Source organism: Echinops telfairi, unplaced genomic scaffold (assembly GCF_000313985.2).
Source record: "Echinops telfairi isolate 266 unplaced genomic scaffold, ASM31398v2 ScPeMD7_7457;HRSCAF=8495, whole genome shotgun sequence".
Taxonomy (NCBI): Eukaryota; Metazoa; Chordata; class Mammalia; order Afrosoricida; family Tenrecidae; genus Echinops; species Echinops telfairi.
The window spans coordinates 23,955,168-23,966,233 of record NW_022111357.1 but is presented as its reverse complement, the minus strand read 5'-3'; the positions used below and the strand labels follow the sequence as shown (position 1 = coordinate 23,966,233).

The following is an 11,066-nucleotide window of genomic DNA, read 5'->3' as shown; positions in this document are numbered from 1 at the left end:
CTCTCTCTCTCTCTCTCTGCTAGCAGACAGGCTTCCCGGCCCTGGTCCAGCTGGGGTGAGTTGGCCAGGCCCCGTGGTACCTGACAGCTGGGGTGGGAGCCAGAGGGCAGGCAGATGGCTGGGCAGGAGGTGTCCAGGGACTCACCTTCTCGATCAGCTCCATCAGGGGCTTGGCCTTGAGCTCCTCGATCCTGGTTTCATTCATGCACGCACGGTAGTATACTTGGGCCTTCCTCTCCGCCTCGCTCACGCTGGCTGTGGCGTTCTCTGGGATGACAAGGGTGACAGCAGAGCTTGCCAGTCTCCCTCATTAGCCCACAGGTGGGCCTGGGTGAATCCCATTTCTAGTTCTTCTTGGCTGTCACAGAGCTAAGGCTACTGCCAGTCTGGGCAGCAGGAAAAGACTCTGGCAGAGCCTGGCAAACTAGAGGTGTGTCCCAATCTTCCTGATGTGTCATTCACTCCTCAACTCAGTGTGACCCAGGGACAGTAAAACACAAACCTGCCTGGCCCTGCACCCCCTCTTGGTTGGTGGTGGGTCAGCCTGTTGTAATCCGTAGTGTTTTCGCTGGCTAACTCTTGAAAGCAAATTGTTGGGCCTCTCTGCCTAGTCCGCTGAGTTGGAAACTGGGCTGAAACCAGTTTAACACGATAGTAAGGTGCAAGCCTCCACGGACACACACGAGGTCCACGGTGGCCAGGAGTTGAACCTGGGGCTCCTGCTCAGAAGGCAAGATCAACTGCCCTCTCTCTAGTTGAGCTGACTGCCAATAAGGACCGTATGCCCCAGGCCTCCCTGGGTTGTGTTTGGAGGAGTGTCCCTGGGTTGGCAGCAAGGGCTCACCTGCAGCAGCAGGTCCACCTGCTTCCCGTGCTGGCCAACACCCGGCACAGACACCCTACCCTGCCAGGCGCATGGCAGGGAAACCGCCGGCCTTGGTGTTCACAGTCTAGCCAGCCTTCTTCGGCAAGAGACTGGAGTGGGATGGGAGGTTTAAAGGCCTCTGATTACTGCTTAACATTGTACGCTCCCCAGAGGATTGTCAACCGCTCTGAGAGCTGCTCTCCAGAACCTTCCCGGCCTTCAGTGTGGCTTCTCTGACCAACCTTTCACCCAGATCCCAGCAGACACTGCTCCTGACTCCCTGGATCAGATGCCACCTGGTGAGGTAGCTCCCGCAAGCACACAGCATGGGGAGGGTGACAACAGTCTTCAGGGAAGGACTACGATAGTCCTTCAGGTCCATGGAAAAAGAAGTCACGCCAAAGGCCACGGAGGGACTCCAGTTCATGGCCACCCCTGTGGGTCTGAACCTGTGCTCCAGGAGGCTCTTGCTGGGGGAGCTTTTGGAAGGAGATGGCCAGCCTCGCTTCCAAGGTGCTTCTGGTAGGCCCAATCCTTCAACCTTTCAATAAGCAGCCGGGTACCAGCCAGGCGCTCCGGCCAGTAAAGGTCCCACCATGTGCTGGGTTCAATGCCTCCATGCCTCCATGCCGCCTGTCCTGCCTGCTGCCTTCCTGCCCCTGTCCTGTATGCAGACTTGCTGGGCAGAGCTGTAGCCATGTGCCTCCCAAGCAGACACGGATGCTCACTCAGAGCCAGGCACTGTGGTGGTTGAGCCCCGCGAGCCCCTGCAGGGACTCCAGAGCCTGTGGCCCCAATCCCAGGGCAGCCGGCCTGCCTGCACACAGGCTTGGTTTCTATGGCAATGTGGCTCTTGGGAGGGAGAGCAAGGATCATCACAGCTTGTCAGGGCCTGGAAGCAACATCTCTCGGTCCACATCTGGCTCTGGTCATGACCTTGAAATGCCAGGGCAGCGAGGGGGAGGCCTCTCTGTGTCTAGCTCTGGAGAGGGCCTGGTGTCTCCTCCCCAGGGCCCCAAGGCCATCGAGCTAAGAGATCCGTTCAAGGGCCTCTGGGGGAGCAGCTTGGCTGGACAACTTATAGCCCAGTCTGAGGACCACAGACTCTCACCCCGCCTTCCCCACCACCTGGATATCATCAAGAGGGAGCGGGAACTTGTCCTTCACAGACAGACTGCGCTCCTCCTTGGAGAGGCTGCCCGGATCCAACAGGTCACACTCCCACCGCCTTGTTTCCCAACCACCGTTGCTCAAGTCCCAGGCCCGTGGTGGAAGAAGAACGCCTGGTGGTGCAGTGGGAAAGCACTTGGCTGAGAACAGCAAGGCTGGCCGTCGAATTCCAGCAGAGCAGATCTGGATTCTGGTATCTGCTCAGAGGCAGCTCTACTCTCGTCTTTCCCAGCCAGAATCAGCCTGCCGGATACACAACCCCTCCTGCTGGGCAGGGGTGAAGGGTGGAACGAACAGGGCACACACAGGATCCTGCCCTCACCAAGCTTCCATGCCCGGGGCCAGAGCACCGGCAGGAAGGGGTCATCGGAGGATCAGGAAGCCTTTGGAGAGAGAAAAGGGCCTCACGGCCAGGGTGTGGATGCCTGCCCAAAGGAGTCCCTGCTGGAGCTCCAGTCTGAGTCAACGTGAAGGGGGCTTGGGGGCTGTGCTGCCTCAGCTAGCCCTCTACCCCGCCCCTCGTGCCCACCCCCACCCCCAACCCTCAGCAACACCTGCCGAATGAACAGCGCCCACTATCTGCTATGAGTGAGGAAGGGCATTGCACAAGGCCGGATGAGAGGAGATGGGGCCAGGTACCTGACGGGAGCTTGTCCTGGGGGGCAGTGAGGTCCGTGGGGCAGGAAGGGTCAGGTGTGACAGGATGTCAGATCCCACCAGGAGTCCATGTGTGTCTCCCTTGCCTTCTCACTGCTGATGCTGCCTCCCCAGTGTCCCACCCTCACCCTCTGTTAACCCCTCCCCCACGCCACCTGCTACACTGCAGGTCCAGGAGGACAAGGTGGATGGAAATGGCTATTGCAACAGGCCAGGGGCTGGCAGGGGGGCCGGGCCAGGACGGCAGCAGAGAAGGTAGCAGAAGTGGCGGTAGTGTGTGTGAGATAGAGAGAGAGGGGGTGGGTGTTTGAGAATGATGTCCTTGGCCTGAGCCAAGGACCCAAATGCCAGTCCCGGAGTGGGAGGCAGGGGCGGGCAGGCTAGAGGCAGCCGAGAGCAAGCAGTTCAGTGGCCTCGGGAAGCCTGAGTTGCAGCTCCTATCTCCAAGTGGAAAGCAGACCTCAGCACTAAGAGTGGTTGTGGTCTTGAATTGTCTTCCGTGCAGGCAACCAGTGTCTATGAAGTCCATACAACTGCCTCGTCTCAGCTTGTGTGCACTCGTGTACTTAACCCTTGTGCCACCAGGGCTCCGTAAAACTGCATTCTCAACAGGGCTAGAGTGCCCTCAGGGGGAAAACATCTGGTTCTTGGAGGCAAGGGTGATCTACGCTGGTTTCCCTCCCTTCCCATTAGTCCCACCTCACAGTTTCCTTGCAGCTCCCTAGGGCCCCAGGGCCCCTCTACTGCACCGTTCCTCCTGCCTGGGCCACCCTTCCCCTCCCAGCTATGCGGTCTGCTCCCGCACTGAGCTCCAGCTTCTGCTCAGGCCCCCTCCCACCATGGCCACTGTTCCTACAATGGCCTTTTTCTCTCCAGCCCCGGGTCCTGCTTGGTTTCCCCTGAGTCCTCACTCTCTAAAAAGCAGTTCCCACGGCATCAACTCTGGCTCACGGCAACCCCGTGTGTCAGCGCCGAACTGGGCTCCATGGGGTTCACAGTTGCCGGCTTTTTAGGAGATCGCCAGGCCTTTCTTCTGAGGCTCCTCTGAATGCTTCTAATCACTGTTTGTACCGTCCTGCTTATCTGGACACACCACAACCGAACGAACCCACAGCTGTTAAGTCCACTCTGACTCTCAGCGCCTCCGCGTGTGGCTCTGCGGCTATAATCTTTATGGGAGTAGCCAGCCTCATCTTCCTCCCACAGAGCAGCTGGTGAGCTCAAAGTGGGGGCCTTGTAGTTATCATCCCACACTTAATGCAGAGCTCCTTGTTACGGCCCCCTGGAACTCCCGCATTATTTATTGACTCCCATCTGTTCTTGCTGTCTGTCTGTCCTCCTGCTGGACCACAGCTGCATGGAGAAGGACTGACTGTTTTATTCCTTATACTGTCATCAGACCAGAGCATCCAGCCCACGGCAGTGCATCATGGATCATTGCTGAGTGATGGAACGAAAGAGTTTTCTGGGAGCCCCCTAAAAGAAGGGCTCAGGCTTGGCTTCAAAGTAAAATAGGCCACAGGCAGTTTTCCTGTGAGGAAAGGTTCTTTAAGATACCTCTACCTGGTGGCACGAATTCTATGGGCCTAGAGCTAGAAAGCCAAAAGGGGCGAAGATGCTCAGCATATCCTCACAAATGGACCAATAGGTAACATCGTGATCGATGGAGGAAGGCTGAAGCTGTCAAGGATTTTGTCTTACTTGGATCCACAATCAATGCTCATGGGAGCAGCGGTCAAGGAGCGATACATTGCACGAGGTACATCTGCTGCAGGAGACCGCTTCAGAACACTGAAGAGCAAAGGTGTCCCTTGGAGGACTAAGGAGAGCCTGACCCAAGTCAAGGTATTCTCCGCTGCATCCTACGCACGTGAAAGTTGGACACTGAATAAGGAAGACCGAAGAAGAACCGATGCGTTTGAGTTGTGGTGCTGGAGAGGAATGTTGAAAGTACCATGGACTGCTCAAAGGACAAACCCATCTGTAGTAGAAGTAAGGCCAGAGTGCTCCTTGGAGGCAAAGTTAGTAAGTAAGTGTGGTAGTCACCTAATCTGGTGTCAATTTGAGGATTAAGAGTGAAGGGGTGGAGTCTAGCCTGTCAATCTGGAGACAGTCAATGAGACCTCTGTGGGGGCATGGCCTTCTCCTAAGAATTATAGGAAATCCAGTATTCCTCTTGGAGGCAGGAGACACTCTCTCTCAGTTCACTCCCTTGGAGACTCTCTACTGACAATGCTGACTCCCTGGGAGACATTGCAGCTGACGAGACACATGGAACTACCCTAGTGCCCTGAGCCAGACAAACCGCATGGCTAAAACCAGACCTCTGAAGCTGGAGAAGCCACAGAGAGACTCCTGCCAGTGCTATGATGCTTACAACGCCACTGGACCCAAAGACGTTCTACCCACTGGCCTGTGATTGTCCTGCACTCGGCATCATTGCGTGTTTCGTGAGTCTGAAGAAGACTTTATAGATTGGTATTGGACATATGGGCTAATATCAGACTTACGGTTTTGGACTGGACTGGGTTGGGATGTTTTCTCAATGTTCAAATGTTCTCGTATATAAATCTCTTTCTTATACACATATGTGTGTCCGTGGATTTGTTTCTCTAGTCTATCCAGACGAACACAGTATAGACCCAGACTGACACAGTAAGACTTCGTCTCACATACTTTGGACGTGTTGTCAGGAGAGACCAGTCCCTGGAGAAGGACATTGTGGTTGGTAAAGTCGAGGCGCAGCGGAAAAGAGGAGGGCCCTAGACAAGATGGATGGCCCAATGGCTGCATCAAGGGGCTCAGGCACAGGAACCATTGTGACGATGGTGCAGGGGTTGTGCACGGGGTCGTTGACTCAATAAGACCTGACAACAGCAAACCACCCCACCCCCGTGGTACAACAATCACACGCTTGGCCACTCATCAAGCCTGACTGTGTGCAATCCCACCCAGGGGCTGCGAGGGAGGAAAGGCCTAGGGGCTGGCTCCCATCAAAATGACTAACAGCCAGCCTCCTACGGGGCAATTCTACGCTGTCCCACGGGGTTGTGGGAATGGGCTTGACTGCCCCAACAATGGTTTGTGTCTACTCCTTGGTTCCCTGGGCAAAGGCAGAGCCAATGAGGCAGCTTCTAGGACTGAGCCAGACACCTCCAGGACGAGGGGGTAGTCCAGGGACAGACAAGAGGGCTTCTCCACCGCCCAGGCACTTACTTTCAGCAACTCTCAGCTTAGTTCCAACAATGTCCTCAGCTTCACCAGCACCCTCTAGAGGAGAGGCAGCACGCCACTGATTTGGCTGTTTCTCCCCAGGGGAGTCTCCCTGGATCGGCCCTCCCCCTGTGCAGTGCAGGGAGAGTGGTGACTGAGGGGGCTGTGGAGACGGGGTAACCGAAGGGGGACTGCGCAGTCCCCACTTGCTGGTCAGGGGTGGTGGGCGAGGGGCTCTGAACTCCACGCCTAGGCAGGGCCAGTGTTTTTTTGTTTTTTTTTAAGGGCCAGTGTTTGTTGGAGATAAAACACTGACTCGGCTCCGAGAGCAGGGCCTCTGGAGCGGCATCCTGCGAGGGGAAAAGAGGGAGCCGATAAAGGAGGCGCCCTTTTCTGCAGAAGGTCAAAACTAACGATAATGCCATTACTGTGACTGGTGCCTCCCACCGGCGGCAGGGCTGAGATCTTCACAGGCTGCCTCTACTCCTCACACCCACGCCCCCTGAGGAAGGGCTTACCACCCTCTGCACAGAGGGAGGACAGAGCCCCGCGGCGGCGGCCTGCAGAGCTAAGCTGTGCGGCTGGAATTGGGTGCCGAGCACTCTCAGGCCTCCCGGAGAGAGAGGGCTGCTTCCTCTGCGGGTGGGCGTGCGTTCTGCCATGGCCATCTATCCCCACAGGTGGGCACTCTGTGCATCACACCCGATTTATAGGCAAGAGGTTGGGTACCTTGTTGATTGGCACAGGGTCCAGGCCTGGAGACTCTGCTCTTTCTTTCTGATTGGTTGGCTCAGGAAGTCACAAGTGGAACAGTCTCCTTGCCACTCCCAGGAGCCCCAGACACCCACCTAGCATCCTTGACGCAATCCATGGCGCCACTTAACCACTTCACACACGAGGAAGGTGAGCCCACCCACCGCTGGCCCACCTTCACGGGCTCAAAAGTGGCGGAGATGCAGGTCCTGCCCACAGAGGGTTAACCAAACGCACAGGGAGAGGAACGAACTGAAGCCGACAGGGAAGGCTGGGAAAACCATCAGAACAATCACGGGAGGCAGTGACGCTGCAGGTGACGTGATGAGTGACATCAACCCCACACCCTGCTGTGAGAGGATTCTGACTCAGAGGCCGCAGAGGAAGGCCTCACAGAGTAGCATGGCCTTCCTGTAAGGTTCCCATCCCTTACGGAAACAGCCTGCCGGCCTTTCTCCCGCGGAGCTGCTGAGGGGTTTGCACCAACGACCCTGCGGTTTGCCACTGAGCACCGGGGCTCCCCGACACAGATGGAGTGAACACTTGGGGAATAATTTTGTTTTCTGGGGGGCTGGGATCTGTGCTGCTTGCATTGTGACCACAAGCCTGCACTGGCCTGACGGTGCAAACGGCAGGAGAGTGGATGGGATGGACACAGAGACCCCGACGGTGCAAACGGCAGGAGAGTGGATGGACCAGTCGAGGGAGTGGGCTTGAGGGAAGTCTTCAGAGGTGGGAGGAGGGGCGAGTTGTGTGGGTTGCCTTTGAGTTGACTGCCAATTCATGGTGATGGCATGCCCAACAGAACCAAGTGCTGCCCAGTCCTGCCTCTCCCCCTGTTTGGCTGCCCATCATTGGCTCTGTTTTTGGAAATAGATCGCCAGGCCTTTCTTTCGAGTCCTTCTTGGTCTGAACGCTCCGTTTAACCCTGTTCAGCATCATAGCAACATGCCAGCTTCAGCTGACCAGTGGGTGGGGTGGGGGGAGCTGTAAACAAACTGTACAGGCTAGAGACTGAACCCCGGTCTCCTGTATGGAAGGCGAGGATTCTAGCCAGGACCACCTTTGCCTCATGAGGGTGGAGCGGGCACACTCATAGCTCAGAGGCAGGAAAGCCTAAGGCAAGGTCATATCTACAGGGCCCCTTTCCCAGGGGAAGGGAGGAGGGGCAGCTTAGGTCTCACACGGCTGAGGTCATACCCTCTTGCTGACTGTCCGGTGGACGTGCCATGCCATAGCAGCACCTGGCCTAGTTCTGCCCGCCTGCTCTGAGGGGCCAGGGTGACAGAGTCACAGCTAGTGGAAGGAGGGGTTCGCCCAAGGCCACCCAGTCAGTGGAGTCCTCCCTGACATTCGGAGGATGCTGTCCTTCCTCCACATTGGGAAGCTGGCCCCAGGCCAGCCTACAGCAGCCTGTGGACCCCTTTGCTGTCTTCATGGCTGCCCCTTTGTCTCCAGGAGGCTGACACTGAAACAAGCTGGCCCTGTGCCTAAGAATGTGCTGGCCCCACGCCTTCTGTCGCCCACTCACCTGCCTTCGGATCTTAGGGGTTTCCAGGTACACAGATGAGGGGCCATTTCCAGATTAGTTCCCAGGAGTGAACGCGGGGAACGTGAGGGCTCAAGATGTACCTTCTGGGGGAAGCTCCTGGGGTCATAGGCCCTTGGGTGGCTCATCCAATTGGCGCCTGGGTTAAGGAGGCTTCCCGGGCACCCTCCAAAACTGCTGCTCTACCTGGGGAACCTGCCCCAGCACAGCCAGGTGAAAGGGCACAGCTCTGGCTTTGTGTTCTGGCTCTACCACCTCCTGGCTTAGTGATCTCAGCCAAGTGGCTTTGTCTTTGGGACTCTCATCAGTGAAAGGGGCACACACAGCCTCTCCATGAGAGTGCGGTGAGAAGGAAATAGAATACCACAGGCAAACAGCAAGCCACAGAAATGCCTGGCACCCCCTTCCCTGGCAACTGGGCCCACACCAGTGTTTCTGTAAGAAATAAAACCGACACAAGAAACAATGCATGCTCCATTCCTTGTCCCCTTGATTGCGCCTTAAACACCTACCTGACAGGTGAGGTGCTGGGTTGCTGTGAGGCAGGTGGGAGGCCTGCCTGCAGCTCACCCACCAGCTCACCGTGGATTGCAGACTGACAGGAGCTTCACGCATTATGCACAGTCCCCTTTGACAGAGAGGGACACTCCAGTTTCTCGCAAAGCCCCATTTCTGCCAAGCTTACAGTGCTCTGGGGAAAAGGGAGCCCTACTTGTCCCTGTACTTGAAGAAAGTGGTGCCTGCTGATAGGCAGCCAAGCCCCCAGATATCACCAGACCCTGGCCCTGGGGTCAGGGACCTCAGTGCACCCCAACCTGACCCACAAGGGCAGGGGACACGTAAGGCCCAGGACAGGTGTCCAACTCCTCATGAGCACTGCCACCTGGGGAGACTGGCAGGGGAATGGACTCAGCTGGGATACAGCCCAAGGTCTTCCTGCCCCAGCACCAGCAGGATTGGGACCCAGGGGAGATGCCTGGGCAGCTCCCCATGCAGGAGGGTCAGTCCTGGGCTGAGGAAGTTAGAGGGCTTGGCCACCATTTTTGCCTGCTCCCTCCTGGTGGCAACTCCCCTCCCAGAGCTTGAGTCTCTATTTTGAACTGGTTAATATGTCCTTGGCAAAGTTACTTAACTTTTTTGAGCCTCAGGTGCTTCATCTGTAAGATGGGGCAACATTTCCTAAGTCCCAGGGTTGTGGTGAGGGTTAAGGGTCTGTGGCTAGAAAGAGCCTGGGGCAGAGGGCACACAGTGGGCAGGCAACAGATTTTAACACAAGCAGCACCATTGATAGCACTCCAGGCCTGTGCACAGCACTTTAATACAGCTTCCCAGTTAGCTGCCATAACCCTAAGTGGGAGGCATGGACTTAACTTCACTTTATTGGTGAGAAAACAAGCCCAGAGAGGTCATGTAGTTGACCTAAAATCACACAGCCAGGAAAAGGTTGAGCTAGGATTTGAACCCAAGTCCTGTTTCTGCCAGGCTTAGAGTGTTCTGTGCTCTGGTGAGAAGGGAGCCCTATCTGGCCTTGTACTTGAAGAAGGTGGTCCAGGCCAGAAGAAAGACATAGGATCACAGTCAGGCAAGTCTCGGGTCTGCCGGCCACTAGCTAGTCTTGGGCAGTTGATGATTAACTGCCATGCCAAGCTCCGAGGTGAATAATAAGAGCAGCTTCAACACAAACAGTACACAGCAACATATGTAAACATCAACAAAGCACTTCGAATATACTTCCCCATTAGTTTGGTTACAGGCTGGGTTGCAAGGTCAGCAGTTGGAATCTACCAGCTGCTCCACAAGAGAAAGATAAGGCTGTCTGTTCCCCTGGAGATTCACAGACTCGGAAACCCACAGGGCAGTTCAACCCTGTCCACTGGGGTCCCTGGGAGTCAGAACGGGCTGGGTGGCCATGAGTGAGTGAGTGAGTGAGTGAGTGAGTGAGTGAGTGAAGGAGGTGGCCTGGTTCCCATCTGGAATGGACTCAAGATCACACAGCTCAGTAAGAGGCTGAGCCAGGATTTCATTCAGGTCTTTGTGGCTCTGAAGCAAGCCTTGTTCAATTACCTGGGCTGTTTCTTTGTTTCTGTTTCTGCCGAGGGTCCCCAGTGGGGCCCCCAGTGGGCCTTTGAATGCGGGGGAAGGACCATCTCTGAGCTCTGTGAGACACACTTGCTCTTTAAGCTTCTGGTTCTGAAACGAAGGTGGTGTCCTCGTTCAAAGAGGTCTCTGGCGGCACACAGCAGGCACAGAGAGCGCTCAGGATGGGCTTCGTGTTCCTAACAGATTCGGTCAGCCCACTCCCATCTGACACCATCCAGGGGACATGTAGGAGGCCGCCGCAGCTTCGGCTGCTGTCAAGGACTCCTGCCTGGGTCAGTGTCACCGGAGCTGGAGTGGGAAAGCAAGGAAAGGTCTCCTTAACCTGCTTTGTTTATTGCCGCCGGTCCGCTAAGAGACACAACTGCATTAAACTCAGAATTGCCAAATTCTCAGCTTTCCCGACCTCATAGGAGGGATTGAGTCCCTTTGCGATAGATTTGTCCCCTTTAAGGACCATCTTCTGTTTCATCTACATTTGAGTATCTCGAAGGCTGTTTTGAAAACGCGATGCAACAAGTGCTTGTCAAATACATGTTATGCCTTTTTGTGAGTCCAGCCTCTCCCAGCATTGTCGGTCCCATGATGGGGCAGGGGCCAGCAGGCGAGGGAGGGGATGAAGGTCTCAGTGGGCCAGGGGTTCCAGGACTTCTGCATGTCATAGCCTGGGACCGTCAGTGCCCAGGGATTCTACTCAAGACCTCGGTATGTTACAGCCTGGGACCGTCAGTGCCCAGGGGTTCCAGTCAGGACCACTACATG

General features: G+C 56.1%; 1 protein-coding gene across 1 annotated transcript in view; it reads right to left on the bottom strand.

Moving 5' to 3' along the window:
• Positions 1-11,066, bottom strand: part of ECE1 (endothelin converting enzyme 1) — a 61,746-nt gene that overhangs the window by 32,892 nt on the left and 17,788 nt on the right. The window contains exon 5 of the mRNA XM_045298940.1: positions 146-267. Within this exon, the coding sequence (XP_045154875.1) occupies positions 146-267 (122 nt within the window). The remainder of the gene's footprint in view (positions 1-145; positions 268-11,066) is intronic.